The 23,754-nt window shown below is 45.5% G+C and overlaps 1 protein-coding gene across 4 annotated transcripts; it reads right to left on the reverse strand.

Moving 5' to 3' along the window:
• Positions 1 to 1,711: 1,711 nt before the first annotated feature.
• C2H14orf93 (chromosome 2 C14orf93 homolog) lies at positions 1,712 to 23,025 on the reverse strand. 4 transcript variants are annotated; one of them, XM_033411641.2, is made up of 7 exons: positions 22,958 to 23,025; positions 11,507 to 12,514; positions 9,112 to 9,435; positions 4,978 to 5,039; positions 4,284 to 4,387; positions 3,302 to 3,414; positions 1,712 to 2,994 (listed from the first exon to the last, which is right to left on the reverse strand). In XM_033411641.2, exons 2-7 carry the CDS (start codon positions 12,104 to 12,106, stop codon positions 2,575 to 2,577), a joined length of 1,623 nt encoding a protein of 540 aa, XP_033267532.1. In that variant the 5' UTR covers positions 12,107 to 12,514; positions 22,958 to 23,025; the 3' UTR covers positions 1,712 to 2,574. The 4 variants fall into 4 exon arrangements, with proteins under 4 accessions (XP_033267532.1, XP_049562409.1, XP_033267533.1 ...); XM_049706452.1 differs by lacking the exon at positions 22,958 to 23,025 and adding an exon at positions 22,872 to 22,890; XM_033411642.2 differs by lacking the exon at positions 22,958 to 23,025 and having other exon boundaries at positions 11,507 to 12,260; positions 12,387 to 12,813.
• Positions 23,026 to 23,754: the final 729 nt, after the last annotated feature.

Raw genomic sequence — 23,754 nt, forward strand, 5'->3', positions numbered from 1 at the left:
TTATATGCAAACAAATCATGCATATTATTTTCATCTCAACATTTTGAACACCTTTTATAATTTTAGTGTAGCCTTAGGGAATGGGGGAGGAAAGAAGGTTAATATCTTTGGGGAAATTAATTTGGCACAAACTATTTGGCTTCTCTGTCCTAGTTGCATTGTCTCCCTGACCTCATCTCTCCTGAGAATCAGCCTCTCTGTTTCCCAGGTCAGGCCTACAGCTTTTCTCTGATCCAGAGGAGAGTTTACTCTCAGACTGGAAGCAGGGAGGACTGAAAGCATTAGTAACCAAGGGGGGCTATCAGGTTGCATCCAGAGCCTGCTGTGAGCTGTCTTCAGAATCAACCATAACGTTCTCCCTCCTTTCCTGTTTCCACATGGGGAAGGAGAACCTGGATTCTTCCTTCCAATTACTTACATCCTCTAACATTTGGGAACTTTGCTCCTTTGGGGTTAAAATGGGAGAGTAAATCTTATGAAAAGTTGAGATGCCGTTAAAGGAGGCCCATCCAGGAGTTGGTAGTGGCAGCAGTGGGCACAGTTGCGACCAACAACCTGTGTTTTCAGGGGGATAACAGGAAGGAGACGCAAGTGAAGGGGGTGTGATGCGCTGACAGCGCATGCTCCAGTAGGGCTCACGACCTCTGGGTAGCCACTCCATAGTCTGAACTGGAGCTGGGAGCTCCACAGGCCCTATTCTCCATTCCCACGACCTTAAGTAGCCTCTATATACAGGTGACTCCCAAATCCATATTTCTAGCCCAGACATTCTTGGACTTAAAAACTCAGCTGACGAATAGCATCTCCACTTGGTTGTCTCAAAGGCACACAACACCCTGACCTCACCTTCCCTGCCTCCCAAAACTGGCTCCTCCAGCATTTCCTGAGTAAACGGCATCATTAACCACTTAGCTACTTAAGCCAGAAACCTGAACATCAACCCTATGTCCTCCTCCCTTAACCTCAAATCCAAGCAAGTCCTATCAGCAAGTCCTATCAACTCTGCTTCCAAAATATCTTTCAAATCTGTCCTTCCCTCATCATCACCACTATATATATATATGTATGTATCAGGTCATCATCTTTTCTCTCCTGGACCACTGCAAAAGTCTCCCTGCCAAGGCTTTCTCCCTCCCATCCATCTTGAAACCTGAGGTCAAATGATTCTTCAAAAGCACAAAACTGATCATCTTATTTCCCTGTTTAAAACCTGTCAGCGATTTCTCACTGTCCTTTAACTAAGTCTATACTCTTTAAGGTATTTTACAGAGTCTATCTCTCCAGCCTCTTCTCTCAGCAACATCCCCTCCCCAAATGGTTCTGCAGTAGAACTGTACCTTGTCTGTGCTCTCTCTTGCCTCTGGACTTTTGTGCTTGCTATTCCCTAGGTTTGGAACTCTCTCTTGGCTTCCCCTTCCCTCCTGGTTAACTTCTCCCCATCTTTCAAGCATCAATTTAAACACTCTCCGAGAAGCCTTTCCAGACCGCCAGAGCAAGTTAGTTACCCCTGTGGTACATAGCCATGGTAGCTACATTCCCCCATCATCACACTTATCACAATTCATTTCATTGCTTACTTAAATGCCTGGCTTCCTGACTAGACAATAAAACTTCCGATCAGTATCTAACCTGTTCAACAGTTTATCCGTAGCACCTAGCACAGCACCTGACACCTAGTAAGCAATCAGTATTTGTTGTATGATTGACAGAGTGAAGAGAAAGCCATATTTACTTCTCAATCCATCCAAAAAGGCACAAATTTTGTGTGTGTATATATATTCTGCATGTGTGCTTGTGTGCACACACACACATACACACACACACTCACCTTCCTCAAAATACAGCTCGGCTGACAGGACTAAGAGATAGCTACCAAGCCATGTATACTTGCTTGGTCACACGGTGGGAAAGCAGCTGCTGGTGAGACAGGGGAACTCTTTAAGCCTTAATTTCCTCATGTGTACAATGGGAATAATAAAATCTTCCTTATATAATTCAATAAACAATAGCTATTACATCTAGATCCCAATTCCCAAATACGGATGGAGCCTGTGTTCTGCTCAGAAGAATGAAGCCCATGACTGAAACTGTCCACCAGGTGGCAGTATTACCCTGGCCTGGTCCTGTGCTGCTTCCACTACGGAGCAAGACCAGCAGTCAGGGGAAGAAGTAGAAGGTACGACCAAGGGCCGCTTCACTAGAGCTTTGAGTGAAACCAGAAGAAAAAACAACTCAGAGACCAGGGCATACGTCAAGAAGGCCTCCTGTTTCTTGGACCCATCCTCCTTTTCTCAGCCCAGGCTCTTCCGAGGCACTGTTATGCTTAGGAATAAGCATTTTCTGGCTTGTCGTTCACAGCGGGGGGAGGGGGGGAGTATTTCCCCCTTGGAGATGAGTCCTTTTATCCCACCAGAGCTGCCAGCTTCCACTTCTAGTGGAGACTGTGTTGAGAAGAGAGGCAGATTTGCTTTCTCAGACTGCAGAAGACATCTCGTTATTCTGGGAAGCCCTGTGGCCACCCATTTTGAGGACATGGGAAGAGGCGGATGCCAGAGTTATTCTTGGTTATAGATTTCACTCATCCTTTTCCACCTTGATTTCAATGAACGAGTTCAAGTCAGAACAGCAGGTTTTGTGGGGTTGGTCAAAAGATGGGGAGACAGGTCCATTCTCATCACCTCCCTCATCCTCCTCCTCTTGGAAATTAGGATTGTAAAGTTCTGGTGGAAGGAGCTGGGCCTCAGCAGAAGGTAAGCGGTCTGAGGGAGGTCCATACACACGGTTGGCTTTGGTGCCATGCTTAGAGTTGGCATCCAGGTGGTAGCAGAGCTGCGTGAGGCGCTGGGCCCGGAAACGGGGAGGCCGGGCTACCCAGACACCTGGCTCATTAAGGCTGTCCTCTTCATCTGACATCAGCTCCTCTGTCACATCCTTCCACAGGCGTTGGTCCTCAGGGCCAAAATGCCTCATGATGCTGGATCGGTTGGCAAAAAGCTAAGGTAGGAGCCCAGGACAGAGATTAGGAAAAGCAACAAACCACGCATTAGGTTTGGGGAAAGGCTTTGGGTGGAAGGGAGGCTGTGTAAAATCTGTGCCCGAGAGAACCAAGTTCTCAAGAGAACACAAGTCCTCAAGAGAACCCAAGTCAGATCTTAGAACTGACTCCCTTCCTCCTCCTCCTCTGCTCCGTTCCTGGATCTCAACTCTTTTCTCAGATGCCACGTCCCCTGGCCCTTCCCACTGTGACTTATTTATTAGCGTTTAGAGTTTAGCATCTTGAAAGGAAAGACTAGAAACCTACCCGATATCTGCGACTTCGAAGTTTCTTCTCCTCTTTTTCTTTTAGGCCTTTAAAGGGGTTCAGGGAGTTGCGGTACTCACGCCTCTTAGTAAGGAAGTAGGCTACACAGGCTCCTGGTGGGGAGGGAGAAGGCAGGCAGCAAAAAGCAGGGTCCTCAGCCCTTTTTTTTGCCCTAATACTACTGGATGGGAGAAGGGTGAACCACTGTTTAGACGATGGGCTTTCTGGGTATGTCCATCAGCATCTATTCATTCCTCTCTGGTTTAGCTCCCTCTGCCTCCCTCCGTCTCCAACAGGAACTCCTCCCACTATAAAAAGACAACTCCAGGGAGGGAGGGAGGGAGACGCAAGAGGGAAGAGATGTGGGGACATATGTATATGTATAACTGATTCACTTTGTTATATAGCAGAAACTAACACACCATTGTAAAGCAATTATACTCCAATAAAGACGTTAAAAAAAAAAAGACAACTCCAATGCTTCTGTAACTCCCTTCCCCCACTCCCAGTTAAACCTACCCCCATTCTACTCAGCTGACAGCAGATTACAAGTACTTTTTCAGCAGAAGCTTTCTTTTTTTTTTTTTTTTTTTAGCAGAAGCTTTCTTAGTGCTACAGACAAATAACAGAAGAGCAAGGAAAGTAGAAAACCCAGGACATAATATTTAGGGACAAAAGAGCAGGGCTGGACTCTGACCTCCTTTTTATAACACCCTAGATTCAGGCTCTGCGTGTAAATGTCATGCATGATGGTGTTCTGGCCCTTTCCTTCTCCCATTTTCATTTCAGACTGAGTAGGGGAACAAAAAGGCAATTAGAGACAATCCTGTGTGTATTGCAGGTGAAAAGAATAACCAAAACCAATTTTTTAAAGTCCTCTATTTTCAAAACCACCTAAATCATCTCCATATGCCTCTTCTCCTCTGGCCAGGAACAGGGGATGAAGAAAGGATGGGATGGGAGTTAACTTAGTTTTTCTCACCTTTCAGCTCCTTGTCAGTGTAATTGTGGGGACTGGTTACCAGCTCCTGCTTGAGCTTTTCCAGAAGGAACTTCACTACTGAAATATTCCAAGAGGACTTGATGCTGCCACAAGAGAAGAGAGTGAATAAGGCAGTATTTTATTTGATTTATTTATTTTTTGGCTGCACCACGTGGCTTGTGGGATCTTAGTTCCCCGACCAGGGATGGAACCCGTGCCCCCCCGTAGTGGGAGGGTGGAGGTTTTTTTGTGTTTTTTTTTGCGGTACGCGGGTCTCTCACTGTTGTGGCCTCTCCCGTTGCGGAGCACAGGGTCCGGACGCGCAGGCTAAGCGGCCATGGCTCACGGGCCCAGCCGCTCCGCGGCATGTGGGATCCTCCCGGACCGGGGCACGAACCCGTGTCCCCTGCATCGGCAGGCGGACTCCCAACCACTGCGCCACCAGGGAAGCCCAGGGAGAGTGGAGTTTTAACCACTGGATCGCCAGGGAAGTCCCTCGTCAGCATTTTAAAAGCTAGACAGAGGTTCCCAGCACTAATCAACTTTGTGGTAAAGTCCTCCATGGCCTAAGACAGTATACAAGGGGCAATGGTGAGATGGAAGCCTTACCCTCACTGTTATACTGAAGCAGCCCCCTCTATTTCCCTCTCCTTGGCAAAGTTCCTTATGATCTTTTCCCTCAAGAGGATCGTACCTTTCAGACCCATTGAATCTCTTGTCGTTGGTGATGTGGTTATGCACATTGTGGACCAATTTCTAGGGGAAACAAACAAACAAACACAGAATCAAGCCAGGAGCAAATATGATGAAACCCTCCTCTGGTCCCTAGGCACTGTCCCTGTGGGGTTCTCTGCCTGAATCCTGCCCATAGTCTAGGTACCATTTCTGTTGATGCCCTTTCTTAGCCAGAGAGCTGATCCAAGTTAGTATTTCTAATGAACCCTCCCTTTCTTTCCTTTTCATTTAATTTCTGTGGAGTCTCCAGGATTACCCCCTGGTCTTCCTTCTGCTCCCAGGGAATATGATCACTACAGTAGAGGGTTTCAAACACTTCCACAAACACACTCCTAACAGCAAGGAGAGAGCAAATATACACCAGGGCTACTGCAAGTGGACATTTCTTTTTTTAAAAATTTTAATGTTATTTATTTATTTTTGGCTGTGTTGGGTCTTCATTGCTGCATGTGAGCTTTCTCTAGTTGCAGTGAGCGGGGGCTACTCTTTGTTGTGGTGCGCGGGCTTCTCATTGCGGTGGCTTCTCTTGTTGACGAACACGGGCTCTAGGCGTGCGGGCTTCAGTAGTTGTGGCACGCGGGCTGCAGAGCGCAGGCTCAGCAGTTGTGGCGCACGGGCTTAGGTGCTCTGCAGCATGTGGGATATTCCCGGACCAGGGATCGAACCCACGTCCCCTGCATTGGCAGGTGGATTCTTAACCACTGCGCCACCAGGGAAGTCACTACCTTTGCTTATACACCTTTAATGATGGGTTCTCACTAGTTTTTGACTCAGCTACTATTGAACATCTCTAATTGTTAAAAAATTTTGCCTCAGGGGCTTCCCTGGTGGCACAGTGGTTAAGAATCCGCCTGCCAATGCAGGGGACACAGGTTGGAGCTCTGGTCCAGGAAGATCCCACATGCCGCGGAGCAACTAAGCCCAAGCGCCACAACTACTGAGCCTGTGCTCTAGAGCCTGCGAGCCACAACTACTGAACCCACGTGCCACAACTACTGAAGCCCGCGCGCCTATAGCCCGTGCTCCGCAACAAGAGAAGCCACCGCAATGAGAAGACCATGCACCGCAATGAAAAGTAGCCCAAGCTCGTCTCAACTAGAGAAAGCCTGCGTGCAGCAACAAAGACCCAGTGCAGCCAAAAATAAATTAATTAATTAAAAAAAATTTGCCTTAGATGCTCCAAAATCTGACCCCAGTTTTGCCCTAACAGCACCTGAAGTATTTGAAGACAGCTTCCATGTACTTACCAAGTCTTTTCTTATCCCATCTAAACACCAAGTCCTTCAACCATTCCTCATGACATAGTTGCCAGACAGACTCCTCATGAAACTATGAGCCTCTCTGGTTTGCCAGTGTCCCTCTTACAACATGGCACCTGGAACTGAATCTAACTCATCTGTTGAGGTCTGGCCAAAGGGAACATTACTTCCCTGACTAGAACTCTATACTTCTAGGAATGAAACCCAAGATGCTGTACCTCTCTTAGCAAGCCCATCCCTACTCTCAGTGTCACAGAGTTCATTCATAGTGAGCTTGTAGTCCATTTTCCACATGGATTACTATCTCCACCATTCTGCAACTGTTTTTTTTTTTAACTTTAATGTAGGATTTTACATTTCTTCCTATTAAATTTAGTTTTGTTGTTTCTATTTTCATTCCAAGGTCCTTCAGTCAATGGAAATTACCCAGTCCCAAACTGATGGGATGCTGATCTCAGGATTTCAGCTTCATATTAAAAAATTTATGCCCAATTTACGCTCCTAGCCCTGTGGCTGACTGACCATATCAACTTAGGAAATTACTGTTAACTCTTTATGGTTAGGGTCTCCACTCTATAAAAAAGACTGTTGTACTAGCTTCATATTTGATATAGTTATTTTACCTCTTAGAAGTCCAAACTTGAAAAATCACAAAAGATGGGTAAATGCTTCAGAAAGAATTTGAAAGAGTTGCAGAAAAAAAGAAAAGAAAAAAAAGTAGGGTGGGGGAGTTGCATAGCTTCCAATTCAAGTGGCTTGGAAGAGATCAGCTGATAAACATCCAACCAAGCTTGAAGTGGAAAGGGAAAATACTCTAGACAATAATAAGCATTAAGACTGTAAAGGCTGCTGGCTCACCTACCTCCTGAGTGAGCTAAAAATGAATAATTTCCCCAATGGGTGGCTGGGATCTGCAGCAGTCCAAGGAATTAAGATTCCGATTTGGTCCTTTTGGATCTCTAGCAGTGACCCACAGCAGCTTCCTCAGATTGGAGAGATGCCTCTCTCATTCCTTCCCAGAGCTAAAGGTTGGAACAGTGAAGGTCTGCAACTATCCCTCTCCCTCTAAACCCACAGACTCTGTGACAGGCAGCAAGACTCCCTGACTGGTCCTCTCACGCCTCTTCAAGCACTATAACACAGAGCAGGATGACTGAGAATGCTGTCCTCCCAGAAGGTCCCATGCTGAGCTCTCCAAAGGGCAGGAAGAAGCCAGGCCTCATCACTAGACCTCTCGCTGGAGTTAGTAGGCACTAGAGGAATGGAACTGATCAAAAGTCCTGATTTTATGCAAATTTTAATTGTCACACATTTATTCACAATTTAAGCACTATGAATTTTTGGGAAATCCCTTGAAATGTACTTCTAGGTATAAGCCTTCATTTCTATCACTGGCAACAACAGTGCCCTCTTGGGCCAGAAATCCATGACAGAGAAACTAAACCTAGTCCCTGTTTTTTTTTTTTCTTTTAATATTATTTATTTGGCTGCACCTGGTCTTAGCTGCAGCACACGGGATCTTCGTGCGGCATGCGGGATCTTTAGTTATGGCATGCAGGATCTTTTTTTTTTTTTTTTTTTAGTTGCAGCATGTGCGATCTAGTTCCCTGACCAGGGATTGAACCCAGGCCCCTTGCTTTGGGAGCATGAAGTCTTAGCCACTGGACCACCAGGGAAGTCCCCCTATTCCCTGTTCTTGATAAGTGACATGTCACTGAACATAACCAAAATTTGAAATGAAGGTTAGAAACCAGTTGATACTGATTATGAATGGTGTCTTCTGGAAGAGAGAGAGAGAAAAAAAAAAAGAATATGTCAATGTAAAAACATCAAATGAAAAGGCAGAGTAAAGTAGGATCTCTTAGAAAAAGAAAGAAGTAATATGAATAAAGGAGGTATAAATGGTAGTCAGCTGTTTTCAATCTTTACTAAGACTGTAACAAGGAGAAATGAGTTCTATACTATGATGAGATCTTGCTGGATGTCAGTGGTGACCTCCACTCCTAACCAGAGCGCTCAAGTTACCTCATCAGCCATTATCCAGAGAGTGGAGACCCATTACCGTCAATGGGAACAGATACGGCTAAAGAACATCCCCACAGTTATCAGAAAGATGTTCTGGGCGACAGAGCGGATCCAAAGGTCTACGGTCACCCTAAAACAGGGTTTCTCAACCTTGGCACTATTGACATTTTAGGCTGGATAATGGGGGTGTTGGGGGAGACATCCTGTACACTGTAGGATGTTTAGTGACGCTCCTAGGGCTCCGAGCCACTGCAAGGTTTCAGGCAGAACTGGATCATATCAGTACCTTCCCTGCCAAGTGCTCTGAGAATCAGTAGAATCTCCAAACCTTTTATACCTGAGCTGAGTGGCCCTCTGCATCTTTGGGGTATGGGACCACCTCAGGACACCTTGGCCTTTCTGCCCATGGGGACCCTTGCTACTCACCCTGAACACTGGTAATTTGCAGGCAGTTTCCAGTGCTGCTCTGCTGCCGTCAATCTGCTTAACCCCTTAAGGATCTTCCCATCAGGATTATGAGATCACCAGGAGATATGATGTAATTATATAATTATATATATGATATAATTCCCTTATCTTTAAATGGAAGATATCAATCTATCTGGGAAAACCTAAAGAAGTTCCACTGATAGCAGTGGGGCTGCCTGTCCCTGGGCTAGGGAAGAGGCTCTCTCCTTCTTGCCCCTCCCACTCCAGCAGGCTTCAGGATACCATTCATTCGATATGGGACGTTTAAAATCAACCCACATTTCCCTCTTCACTTATCTCTCCAGACTGAAGAAAAATGTGGAGAAAGCGAGCTCACTTACAGAGAGGACCAGATCCCTCTTGCGCCTGGAGTTCTTCTGCCCACTCCCTCTGGTCCTGCATGGGGAAGCAGTAAATCCTAGAGAGTGTCTCAGCTCCCCAGTTCCCCCAGGGCCTGATTCTTCCAAGGCACCTTCCAGGGCAGCAGCAGCAGCGCTGAGCATGTCCTCGGGGTGGGGCGGGGGCAGCTTGGTTCCGTTTTCCGGCCCTGTCTCTGAGGTTGTCCGCTGGATCGCCGGTTGTGTGGCTGGTGAAAGCTGCTTGGCATAAGCAGGGGCCAGCACCCGCTGCACTGCACCCTCAGAGGCCACATAATCATCCACCAGCTAAGAACATAAAAAAGAATAGCCTATTAGCCAGCCAGGCTTACGGGAACCTGATCAACCATCATTCATTGGCCAAGTATAATGAACAAGGAGTGTGGGCAAATATTTCTGCGGGTACAGGGCCTCTCATGTTGGGTCATTACCACAGGACTGATAATACAGAGAAGGCATGTTTCTGATGCTTTGTGAGTAGTCATTTACGCTTTGTGCTTGAGTATAGGAAATGTAGCTGGGTAAGTGTTTTGCCTGAAAGGAGTTGAGGGAGGAAGTGATGACAAGAAAGGAAAACAAAGCAAGAGAAGGAGCAAGAGAATAAAATAACAATAAAAAGGAGAGATATGGGAGCAAAGGAGGGAGATACAAAGTCGGAAATCTCTAGAGAGGCTAGCACTGCCTCCCCGAGCCCACCCTTTTCCCTTTGCGGGGCCAGTGTGTGCCCTCACCTTGATCCTGCTCTGGCCACATCCGACTGTCACTGCCCTGACACCTGCTTGCCTGCCTGTGCCCTCACTCAAGGACATAGAGGGTAGGGGAAGGAAGGAGGGAGGAAGCGGGAGAGAGAGAGAGAGGAAAGAAGAAAGGAGGGGGATTTTTGCAGCCCAGAAAACAAAACAGTGAAAGTGGGGGAAAAAAAACACAGAAAGAAGTGGGGGAGGAGGCTGAGATTTATAGACCTGTGAGCTGCTTTCTGTGCTGTGAAATCTAATTCCATCCTGTTGGCTTGGAAGCCTTCCCTGCCAGAAAGAACCACAGCTCAGGGCTCTGCCTGGCCAGGTACCCCCTAGCCTCCTCCCACCTTCCCAGCTCCTCCTCCAACAGTACCAAACCAAGGATAGTCCCTGGCGGGGCACAGACTGGGGCGAGCCGCGGGGCCATCACCCGCACGTGGCTAGGCCTCGGGGCAGCAGTGACCAGTTGCAGTGTAACACAACTGGTCACACTCCTTAGATCCAGCAGATGGGCTGGGAGTCTCATCCCTCCCATCAACCCTGTGTGTTCTGCTGCTCTACACTTTCCTGGGTGTCTGGGCCTCGTCGTGGCGGGGAGGAGGAACAGAGACAGGGCAGAGGGAGGACGCTCTGGAGGAGAGGGTGGAGGAGAGCTGACAGACCTCCCACTGTCTCTCAAGTGGCAACACATCTGTTAGTTTCCCATCTCTGAGATCTCTACAGTTGCTCCATCTCCTTTCCATACTTCCATGTGTGAAACTACTTCTGCAGTTTTTACTCTCCTCAGCCAGGATTTTCCTGCTCATATGGCCCTGAGCAGTAAAGAAGCTGAAATAGCACATGTGCTTCTTTGTCTTTTCCTGCTCACAAAATAGGCCTGCTCGCTTCCCTCTTTCTCCCTACATGTTATCATCCTCTTACTGTGAACTCTCAACTCTCATTTCTGTTCCTCATTTTTATTTCCTGTCCTCTACCTCCCTCCCACCTTACCTCATTTTCTCTCTCTTGCATCAATTCTCCTTCCATTTAGGTTCACCTTTCTCCTCTGCTCTTGTTTTCCACTTTTTCTCCTTCCCTTCATTTCCCCCTGCCTCTTTCCCTCCCTACACCTGTCGGCTATTATCTTTGTCCTCTCCCTCCCACCTTCCCTTCTCTCTCTCTCCCCGCCTCTGCCTCTCTCTCCTCACATCCCCATCTCCCTCATAGTCCTGAATTCCTCTTGGCAAGCAGAGGGCCCGTGATCAAATATGAATGAGCCGTCTGTGCTCGGCAGGCATCCTTGCCAGGAGAGGCAGAACCCACGGAGCAGCCAAGGCAGCTGTGGAGAAGGTGCCATGCAGAGCAACAGAGAGGGAGCGCAGTACCACTGCCCCGACACCACTCACGCCAGAAAATGACCTTCTGCCGGAGAGGCCACGGTACCAAAAAAAAACCCCCAAAAAACAAAAAACAAAAAACCCAGGAGGGCTGACTCTCCCTGCCGGCAAAGGAAACTGGGTACCGTGCTGTTCTGTCACAGATACAACCGAAAGAAAGGCTGAAGGATGGAGAGAAGAGAAGAGAAAGAGGCCGGGAAGAGCACAGAAGCACAGCCCCGCTAGTGTCCTGCACTGCGTACTCACGGGGTTGAGCATCGGAGGCCCCTCGCCTGCAGCCAGGGCGCATACCGGGAGCCGTACGTCTCTCTGAGCGGCCGGGAAGCCCAAGGGCCCAGGCCCCCCAGCTGAGGCCGCTCCCAGCTGCCGCAGCTCCTCGATCACCACCTGCACGCCGCTGCCCACACTGTCACACTCCTCTTCCACGGCCGGCAAGGCCCTGTCTGCCTCTCCGGGGCTCTCCTTGAGGGGCCCGGGCTCCTTGGGCGGGGAGCCGTGCACCCGGCTCTCGCCGTCTTCATCGGGGACGGGCACCTTCCCTTGCCTCAGCTCACCCACTTCCTCCTGGAGACGTTTTAACAATTCGTTGTTGGCCCTGGCGAGACCCAGCGCAGCCTCAGCCAGACCCACGGCCTTATCCACCCGCTGGTAGATAATATGCAGGAGCTGCTCTGAACTCTGGACGGCCAGGCCGTGTCCGGTGACCGTGATCGGGGTGCTGGGAGGAGGGTTCCCGCCCTGACAGCTTGTGCTGCCCCCGCTAGTCTCGCTCTTACAGGCACAGCAGCAGCATCTGGCCTCGCCGCCACTGGGAGGGGAGAAGAGAATGGTGGCGCTGAAGGACATGGTGGCAGAGGCAGGAAGGCCCGTGCTCACGCTGCTGGACTGCTGCAAAAGTCTCCCCAGTCGACCGGACCGCACGAAGCTCTGGTCTCTTTGGATTCACTCTCCTTTTTCATGGAGGTTGGTCGGAGCAGCCTGGGCCCCCGGGGGCTGGGTTCTGTGAAGGAGGAGTGGGCTAGCCCTGAAGGCGCACACAGTCCATGGCTGCCTCTCCTTGGGCTATGGAGCAGAGGGCCTTCTTCTCTGTGCTGCCCTAGCTCAACACAGTGGGGGTCACACTCACCCCTTCCCAAAAGGGTGGGCCTACAAAGGCCTTCGGGAGGAACACAGTTTCAGAGGGTGGAAGGCATGGAATTCCCCACCACTCCAAGCTAAGGAACAGAGCTGGGACTCAAAAGGACCCACCGGCATCTGGAAAGATCAGAAAATTAAGGAAGAAAATGTAGATCTGTCTTCTCCGTCTCTCTGTCTTGGCTGTAAAAACAGTATTGCATTTTATTGCTTTGACATCCTTCCTTAAGGAGTTCAGAACACTTCATGTAGGTTAATCTCATCCACACAACAGCTCTAGGAAACACATGTTAACCCAGGGCCAGAGAAGAGACATGCAGAGAACTTATATATCTTTTTCAAGGTCAGGGGAAGACAGCAGAATCCAGTTATGGCTACTTTCAGTTTAGTGTGTGTGTGTATTTAAACTGATACCACTTTTTTTTTTTTTTTTTGATACCACTTTTTGTTGACATAAAAAATCATGATTCTACCGTCTCTATAATTTGCATACAGATGCATTCAGAGTAAGACTCCTAAACAAGAAAAAGGCCAATCAATGCAGCCCCCAACGTGTTGCCAACTTCACACTATTATATCATTAATGTTTTGGGGGTGGGCAGGGAAATGAAAGGAAAAGCTGGATAGGAGAGTTGAGCTGCAGTAACCAAGGCTGTGCACAGCCCCCTACTCTCACACTTTGTACACCTGGGCCTACAGCCTCTGCAATAGAAACTAGCTGTTCTGAATCCTCCAGCTGGAAGCCCAGAGAAACCAACTGGGGACCCTCAACTCCACTTCTCATGCTGCTTAAGGGAGAGGCAGAGCTGAACGGGATTGTCTAAGTAGCTACATGCTGCCACTCTACCCGCACAACCAGCCCCCAAAAGGAGAGACCAGAATATCAATGATAAGCCAAACTGCCTCTCTTTTGAATCACTGTAGTTAAGCAACTAAACTACTTCAGGAGGAAAAAAAAGTGTGGGAGGGTTGGTTTGTACCACTGAGAACACTCCAAGGAACTTCATATTGTCATTTTCTAAATGACACTTGATTACAGAAAAAAGAATCTTTCTGCCTGAAGCTCCCTAAGTGACAAAATCTTAAGTATGTTTACAATTTCCTCAAGAGATACATTTCTATCTTACCCTGTAAATTATATCATAACATCACAATTAAAAGGAGAGGAGAGAGAGGAAAAAAAAAAAAAAAAGGAGAGGAGAAGGTTAGGAGAATTTTCCACATTCCGAGATTTGGTTTGTTTGTTTTGAGTCAGCAATCTCATTTCGGAAACAGGCAATATCAATGCCTCTGAGGCACTAAAATGTAAATCTGACAATGCATTTTAATTACATTTGGTTTTTAAAGAATAGTCTTTAATTTGCTTTTTCTACCCTTTATATGGAAGAAATGCTTTTCTGTGCTAGATATTCACATCTTGTAAGAACTTAAATCCATTTACTGCTTCTCTATCATTAGAGTCACTGGAAGGCATAGTTAAACCTAAAAAACTAAAGGTTAGGACTTCCCTGGTGGCGCAGTGGTTAAGAATCTGCCTGCCGATGCAGGGGACATGGTCCAGGAAGATTCGAGTCCCGGTCCAGGAAGATTCCACATGGCGTGGAGCAACTGAGCCTGTGCGCCACAACTACTGAACCTGCGTGCCACAACTACTGAAGCCTGCGTGCCTAGAGCCTGTGCTCTGCAACAAGAGAAGCTATCACAGTGAGAAGCCCATGCACTGCAACAAAGAGTAGCCCCCGCTCTCCACAACTAGAGAAAAGCCTACTCGCAGCAACAAAGACCAACGCCACCAAAAATAAATAAAACAAACAAACAAAAACAACAACAACAAAAAATAAAGGTTAAAGTCAAATTAAAACGAAAGGTTAAAGGAAAGCACTAAGTGATTCCCAGGTCAATTTGTGGATGAATCATTAATATATCCTTTTCCTTCCTAAATAAGGTCCTACATGCTCCAGCGGGGTTTTTAAGTTTTTTAAAACCAATATCATGCAGAGTTTAATCTGAAACATGGATGTTGTAAGAGAAAGAAAATTATGTAAACAGTAATATACCACTTGGGTTCAGGATTTGTACAACAAGAAATTAAGACCTGTCACTTATATAATACTGTACATCAACTATACTTCAGTTAAAAAAACTGTTTTTAATAAATAAATAAATAATGTATAAAACTACAAGGATATACTGTACAACACAGGGAATGTAGCCAATATTTTATAATAACTATAAATGGAGTACAACCTCTAAAAATTGTGTATCACTATATTGTACATTTGTAACATATAATTACATTAACTATACTTCAATTTTTAAAAATTAAAAAAAAATAGAAATGAAGATGCATCATGTTGGGACTCCGGGTGGGTACACTTCCTGGGATCAAATTGACAACTGCAATACTCTTGCCCCCAAAACTCACTCTTTCTTGCAGGAGGCCTTTACCCCTGCCAGCGTTGTGCCTACCTTGAGCCCCTCCCTCCCCTTAAATGGTCTTTCTTAGGTAATCTTCCCAAAACAGCACTAAAATGGGCTGTGTGAACTTGGGCATATAATTCCCTTTTCTGAGCCCCAGTGTTCTCATCTCTGAGATGCTTTTGAGTGCTTTTGTGAAGACTGTATATAATATATATAAGGCATCTACAGAATACTGGCACACAGTCAGTGCTCCACACGTAACAGCGAGATTCCTGAAACCTTTTGTCTTCCCATCCTGGACATCCATCCTGATGTCCTAATCTTGGAAAAAAAAAAAAAATACAATGGCTTGAAATAGAATTTGGGGAGTTTCCCCTCTAAATTTAATAGCACATTTCTAAGAAAAAATGAATTCAAGTATACAAAGATGCATTTATCAGTACAAAACCTTCTGTGACGCAAATTAGAAAGGTATTGAGAAAACAAGAGTATTTGTAATTTACTTACTATCATGAACTGGTTTAGACTAAGGATAATTTCAACTCTGCTAGTTTTTAATGCTAAATATATTTTCATATTTGTGTTGACATAAAATATCATGATACTATCTGCTCTATAATTTTGTCCCTCAATTTCTTTCTGCTTTTCGATTTTGTGTATTACCTAATTATGTCCATTTTAGAATGTCACGTTCAGGGCAACAAATAGGTGTTTTCTTGAACTAATATGCCTATAAAAACCTGGTACAGTGCAGTGTAGCATAATGGGCGTTCAAATAACTCTTTTGGGGTTCCTATGGATATTACTGCTGACTTAGTTTCCCAGGCTCCTGCTAGAGTCTCCCACATAAGCTCTAAGACACTGAAATAAAAGCATGAGGAAACTGGAGTTGGCAGGTGTTAAAGGAACATTTCACATTATGATATTTACTAACCAGACACCAATTCAAATGCTGGATAAATTATTAAAAACAAAACACTAATATCATTAGTTACATATATCCCCATTAGAGAAGATGAGCAAGTTAAAAACAACAACAAAAATGTGTTTCTAAAAATTCTCTATATGAATGGCCATGCCTCATTTTGATGAGTCACCAAAATGGATTGCCACCTCCAAGTACTCAAGTGAAGGGAAGACAAAAGTCCCTACACACAAGGAGCTTACGGTGCATGTGAGAATAGAATGTCTAAAGGACAAGTCAAAATATACACATGTGCCTAAAAATATGGTACAGACTAAAAAAATCTTGAGGAGTTAGTTCAAAATAGAAATAATAGAAAGTTCAAAATAGAAATAATAGAAAGATCAACAGAATGAAATCATGTGGAAGGGGGCTTATCGAAGAAAAACCTACAATTGAGCCTTGAGCAAGATATAGGATGAACTGGGAGGGTCGTAAGAAGACATGATAAGTGAGAGGGAAAAAAACATAACAGAATTAAAAGGGTACATGTGAGAGATCAGAGCAAAATGGCTTATATAAAAGGTACAGAAAGCTGACAGAGGACTTTGAAAATCGAGTTAAGGAAACTCTTAGAGCAGAGGTCTGCAAACCTTTCTCTGTAAAGGACTAGATAGTAAATAACTTAGGCTTTGCAGGCCATGTGGTTTCTGTCACAAGTATTCAACTCTGCCACTGTAGCACAAAGCAGCCATGGACAATACATAAACATGAGCATGGCTGTGTTACAATAAAACTTTATTTATGGACACAGAAATGTCACAAATTACATTTAATATTTACATTAAAAAATATAAAAGCCATTCTTATCTCATGGGCCATACAAAAACAGGTGGCAGGCCAGACCTAAGACTAGGGGCTATAGTTTGCTGACCCCTGTCTTAGATACCTAAAGTGGAACAGTTAGAGGTTAGGAGATTGTTTAATCCTGGAGAGAAGTGATGAGAATCAGCATTGTGGATATGAAGGTTCAATATCCTGGAGGAAGGACTGATCATATTTCTTAACTTAATAAATGTGGGGGATAGAGATTGGTTAAAGACAGCTTCAAGATTATAAACCTGAGGGTCAGAAGATGGTACCACTGACAGAATGATAGAAATGAGGAAGCTGAGAGGAGGCACCAGCATGTTTGAGAAAATGTGTATTTATACAACATGTTAAATTTCAAATTGATGGCAGCATCTTTAAATGGAATGTTCTGAAAGCAACTGGCTAGGACTGAAAAACAAAAACAGGAGGAAGGTCAGAGCTGGAATGCAGATTTGGAAACTTTAGTAGGAGGTTATATTTGAACTTCAGAGAGTGAATGAGCTCTCCAAGGAGTAAATACAAAGTCCTTGGCAAAGGCCAAGGACAGCACTTCGAGCCAATCCTTGCAAGAGGCTTCATTGAAAGAGAAGAATGGTTAGTAAGGTGGGAGGAAAAGAGTGTTATGAAAGCCAAAGTAGAAAGAATATCAAGGGACTTCCCTGGTGGCGCAGTGGTTGAGAGTCCGCCTGCCGATGCAGGGCACACGGGTTCGTACCCCGGTCTGGGAAGATCCCACATGCCGCAGAGCGGCTGGGCCCGTGAGCCCTGCGCGTCTGGAGCCTGTGCTCCGCAACGGGAGAGGCCACAACAGTGCGAGGCCCGCGTACAGCAAAAAAAAAAAAAAAAAAAAAAAAAAAAAATCCGCGTGCCAATGTAGGGAACACGGGTTCGAGCCCTGGTTTGGGAAGATCCCACATTGCCACAGAGCAACTAAGCCTGTGCACCACAACTACTGAGGCTGCACTCTAGAGCCCGTGAGCCACAACTACTGAGCCCACGTGCAGCAACTACTGAAGCCCGCGCACCTGGAGCCTGTGCTCAACAAGAGAAGCCACTGCAATGAGAAATGAGAAGCCTGCACACCACAACAAAGAGTAGCCCCCGCTCGCTGCAGCTAGAGAAAACCCACTCACGGCAACGAAGACCCAACGCAGCCAAAAATAAATAAGTAAATTTATTAAAAAGAAGAAGAATATCAAGAAAGTGGATCCAATCAACTGTGACAAGTGCAGCAGAATGGTTAAAAAAGATGCAAATTAAGGAAATACATTTATTTGTCTGTGATGGTCACTGGCAATGACCAGAGAGGTATTTTTTGTAGTGAAAGTAATACTATGCAGTAGACGAAAGAGAACGTGATGGAGAGAAAATGGAAGCAAGACATGAAGTCAAGTTTTCTAGAGTTTAGTTATGAAAGGAAGGAAATAGGAAGTCAGAGAGGGCACTAGAGCCTCAGTATGTTTAAAAAGCAGAAAGAAAAAGGCCAGTGAAAAAGGAAAGGATAAACATATTAGGAAAGGATTTAAGTTTTCTTCTAGCAAGGATTCGCCCATGAGAAGGAAGGAAGGCAAGCTCTTCCCTGAGACTGCGGAGAAGAAAAAGATGAACTCAGCGGCCAAGATTCATTGACATGGAGAGAGGAAGACAAAGATATATGCTATTGAGACACTCTTTTTACTTTACAGACATTTCTCAGTTTGAATAATTCAAACTGATCAAAGAACTTTATTATAGATAGTGCTGCATTATCTGTTGCTACAACCTGCTAAATTCTTCTTTTCTAACACTCCAGACCTACCATAATTAATCATTCTTGCTTTTTTCCATCACTAGTTTAAGGTTCTAAAGCCCATTTAACCCTGCCAACATTATTAACATAGCTAAACTTTATTATGGTATCTTTATTTTACCTCTCAAAATGTATAACTGTTTAATAGCCCATGAAGCAATCCATGGAATGTCTGGCAAAGCAACAGTTAACTGGAGTAAATTATCCAGGCAGTGTCTATACCATTATTATTAAACTTTAATACTGTCAACTTTTGCAACTTCAGATTGCTGATTTATTCTGAAACCAAGAGTTTGCATTCTTGTTCAAGAAAGAAAAAACAGGAATAAACTAAGATTGACCACCACTGAATAACATACATGCCTTTTGCAAAATGCTATCAACTTTTAGAATTGAATGTTAAGAAAAAGATCTTCAATCCTATGATGAGCTGCCAACACAAAATGGCAGCAGCTGTCAAACTTAAGTTTACATAAAATCTGTGTGTTTGGGGTTCATTCTGTATTGGTCTAATTTTAATACATGTGAAAGGAGCCTAGAAAATGTACTTTTCAAAAATTTTGGTTTTTTTAAAATAAGTATTTAGATAAAGAAGAAAGAAAACTCATCTTCTTTAGACAGACAGCTCAGGGTGAGACTGTCCATAATCTTAACTATCCCTTTCCTCCCGAGACATGTATTTTTGTTAGAACTAAATATATCATACCCTTGGCAGCTCCCTTGCTTGCTTCAACCCATTCTGAGTTTGAATTTTCTGCATGACTGAGTTCACCTCCAAACTATGAAAAATAAAAGTTTTCCCACTGTTTAATAGGTGTGTAGGGTATGGTATCACTCAGATGATATACGTTTTTATAATGGGCCCTTGACTCATTCAGGGTCATGCTAGCAATGGACTTCCTTAAATGTGATTACTGAAAGCATAGCAATTGATACCATAATCTTCATTTTAAGAAATAAAAAAGGAAAATGGCCACTTAAAGTTCCTGCTGTGCCGGTCAGCCCTTCTCCCCCACTTGAAGGTGCAAAATGTCTCACGGGATAGAAGGTCCTCTCAAAACCTATTTTTATCAGACATGAGCTCCTTATCACACAAGAGCAGGTAAGTAAATACCATAAAACAGTATTTTTCTACGTTTTTAAAGACTGACCCATCTAAGGATCTACAAAAAAACAAAATCTAAGACTTCGTTTCTAGGGGTAAAAAAGATGTAGACCCAGAGGGCAGAATGAGTTCCTAAGAAAAGGATCCCACGTAATCCGAAAATTCCAAGTATGTCTGTATAGTAGTACGACGGTTTTTAACCCGATATAGCACTTTTTTCTTTACATGTGCTAAAATGCAACTTGGTGAGATTAAAATTACCGGTTTAAGGTTTCCATATCCATGTGCCTGACGTAAATGACTCTTCCTGCATTTCTGGAGAAACTGAAAAATGAAAAACTAGCTCCTAAAGCTGTATCGTGTGCCCAGAGAGCCCTCGGTAAACGTTAGCTGATTAAATATTAGTCAAAGATGACAAAGTGGGCACGAGGGACAGCAGAACCATTTCCGAAGAGAACGTTTCAGCCACAGGCAGGGAGGACACAGCGGCGCAAGGGAGAATAGAGCTGAGCTCCGCCCTCGAGGCCGCAAGGAACAGGTCGACCCGCCACTGAGGCCCCCGCTAGACTATGCCCTAGGTGTCCTGGGAAAGGGGTGTTCCTCAGAAGGCCCGCAGAGAGCAGATTGGCCGAGGCGCGGCCGGGGATCTCGTTGGGTCACCGTGGGTAGACTACGTGGCCAAAAAAGCTCGGAGGGCTTGGGGGGAGTATGGCGGGAGAGTTCCCGCGGCGATCCCGCCTTGGCGGCCCTAAGGGTGTCCCACCGCGTGTGCCCCGCGCGCCGCGCCAGCTGACCGAACGGCGCCAAGAAGGGCGCGCGGGCGGCCGCGGAGGACCGAGGCGCGGCTCGTGTACCCGGCCAGCGCGCGCACGCGGGGAGGCCCCGCCCTGCCAGTCTCCGGGCCCCCGGTGATTGGCGGTTGGACGATGAGGCGGAGCAGGGCTGGGGACGTTATTGGCCGCAATCCACAATCACTCAACAAGCCAGGGAGGGGAGGGGCCTCTTCAGGGAGGGACACGACTGCGAGGCTTTTTCAAAGCCGTCAGACGCCATCTTTAGCTTCCTTTTTTTTTTTTTGTTTACTCGCTTTTGTTCTCTGTTGCTCACAAAGCTGCGTGTACACGATTATAGGTACAGTGGCTACAAGTCGGCCTCATACATTTGGTGGCGGAAGGCTTTTCGTTCCTGCCGGCCTCAGCTGCAGATCTTTCAGCAAGGTGGCAGCTGCCCTTACTTCAAAGAAGTTTTCATCTCGAGGGGCCCCGCGGATTCCCAAGCAAAACCAACCGAGTTTAGCTTTGCTTTGGTAGGAGGGCCAAGACAACGATATATTCGTGGGAGGAATTTTGTTTCTTACAAAGAAATTCAAAGCAAGGACATTGCCTCCGAGCCTAAAATCCTACTAAAAATTAAATAGTCTAGGAAGACAGGGGCTTGGGCTGTGTATACTGCTCTAGAAGAACTCTTTTCCGAGAAGGTAGGAAGTACACGTGAAGACCTGCAGTAAGGCGAAAAAGATTAAGAGCAAAACTCCATTAAAAATTCCTAACACTGCTGCCATCACAAAGGGCACTAGACTGACTAGATTTCAAAGATACGCAGGCCTAAACTTGTGGAATGATCCACATTTGAGACTGATCTGACTTGTATTGTTAGGGAATAAAAATGCACTCAATACAGATAAACCCAGAGCCCACACGGGCTACTTTCATTATAGTGAATGTCAAGACCTGTACAAACAGTTTAATCGCCGTTGTTAGGTGTCTTAAATACTGCTTGAAACTGAGTGGGACGCGAGGTGGGGAATGGAAATGTATTATCACACAGAGGTTTTGTTGTCCTGAAATTTGAACTCTACAGTAGATCTTTTTTTATCTCCTGGTCGCTACTTCACTTGTGACATTCCAGTTTCTCCCTCATCACCCCATATACCTCCTATGCTTTCACTCCAATCTGCCAATAGAGATTTGAATATAAATATTTTCCGTATGACTCCTAATAGGAGACGATGGTTCTGTAACAGAAAAAAGTGAGAATACGTCTCCTGTAACCGGAGGTGCTGTTCTGAGCCTGTTGTTCTCTAAGTCATACACTTCTCTCCGTGGCTCTTGGCATGGGGAGAAAGCTTTTCATTTTAAAAATGCAACATGATCACCAAAATGCATTTCTTATCCCTCCCATATATTATTTGCCTTTGCCTCCTCTTGGCACCTCCCCCATCACCACCACCATGAACAGTTTTTGAGAATTGGACTTGACTGGATTATTTTCCTGATATTTTGCCAGCTGTGAAGCTTTTCAAACAAATCCCAACCTATCAACGACCATTTTGTCAAAAAGCCAAGAGAGAACTTCCCTTCTGAACACACCAACCAAACCACACATAAAGGCCAAAATATACACAGCTGTACATTTAAGAACGTGAGACAATAAAAAGCAAAACCACTTAGGCAAAACAGTCACGAAAGGCGGCTTTAAACCACAGACTCAATGCATTGCCTACCCTCATTTGCCACATGGACTGCATATTCCTTGGCAATTATTTAATTATTCACTAATCTGATACTTTAGAAGAAGAGCAGAAAATACAGTAAATGCACATGGAATGAAAATGCCTAAGTAATTCTATGCACAGGATTTCTTCTACGCTTTAATTTGCACATGAAATCCTGTCTGGATCACATTTGGGAACACAACAAAAAAATCCACATCCTAGGGGCTACTTTGCACACAAAAAACCAAAGGCAATCGCTTTTGAAAACAAAATCTGATACGGCACATATACACATACTGTACATATACACAAAGCACAAAACCCCAAGATAAATCTTTACGAAATTACTTGCTTAAAGAAACACACACACACAATGTTCTCATGAAAAATGTGTGTAAGACACACTGTAAGAAGGGCTTTGACCCCCCCCCCCCGCCGGGAAATGAGTGTCACAATTATAAAATCCAAACATTTTTAACCTATTGGCCTTGGACAATTGCCACATTCAAGCCACTTGGTTTTGGTTCTGGGGGAGGGTGTGTAAAACGCACGCAAACAGCTTTGTGAGGGAGTCTCAAATCTCCGCTCCCTTACACGTTGCCTGTGGCAGAAATTTACATTATCCCTTCATCCCGCTTAAAAAAAGAAACTTACACTTCCCAAGAGGATAAATTTTTAAAATTCCCTGACCATAAAAATTTACCAGTTCTTAAAATGTGATAGCAAAAAGAAAAAATCTCTATAAATTTGGCTGGAAACAGTTGTACACGGCCATCCTGCTTCTCAACTTCTTGGTATATTTAAAACCTTGACCAGGAAAAAGAAAGAGGAAGAGAGACAGAAAAAGAAATGGGGAAAAGCGCACATTCCCCTTAGCAACAGTTTCCTCACCCCAGCATTGCCACAGATCTCTATTTTTTAAAAAAAATTTGAAAACACACACAAGATTAAGGAGAAAAAAAATGGAAAAAGGATACCCGAAGGTCGTATGGCTCTTTGTATTCGTGTGTGTGCAAAAAGGAGGACTCGCGGAGCCAGAGCCGGCAAGCCCCGCCCCTCCCCGGACGCCCGCCCGGATTGGCCACTGGCGGCCGCTGGGCGCCCCGCCCGCGAGCACACGCGTAGCACCCGAGGCGCGGGCCCAGGGGGCCCCCAAGGGCCGCCCGACCCCCGACCCTGGCCCCCTTCCGCTCGGACCTTGGCGGCCCGGTTGGCACCTATACCCTTCCCCACCTCTCTCCCCTTCCTTTCACTTTCTCACCCTCCTCTCACCTTTTCCCGTGTTTGTTCCTCAGTGAAACCAGGCCTTCGTTACCAGCATAAAAAACCGGTGAGCGAGCACCTTCTGACAATTTGCTAAAGTTGGTTAACTAGTCAGTAAAATTCTAGTTTGGGATTAAGCATCAAGCACTCGGTGCGTGGGCCGAGCTCATGATTTCCAGGTGGAATGTCTCTGGGTCACGTCTATTGCTTAACTCTCCCACCTTTAAATGAACATTCATGCAAGTGCGTGACATCCTTCAGGCGAAAGACAAAGTAGCCTTACACTTTGGGCGAGGATTTTTTGCGCAGCCTTCGTCCCCAATTTTTTCTCTATTTGGCTAACACTACATTCTCAAGAACCTAAAATGGTCCCCCTTTACCTCCTGCATGAAGACCTGCTTCTTGTACCTGGATTTTAAACGACTCATAATCTGGCCCCAGGCCCCTGTTTGTACTTATTTCCCACTGCCCTCACTCCTGTATTATTCCTTTGCTCAAGCGGTTTCATCTG

Source organism: Orcinus orca, chromosome 2, assembly GCF_937001465.1.
Source record: "Orcinus orca chromosome 2, mOrcOrc1.1, whole genome shotgun sequence".
Classification (NCBI taxonomy): Eukaryota; Metazoa; Chordata; class Mammalia; order Artiodactyla; family Delphinidae; genus Orcinus; species Orcinus orca.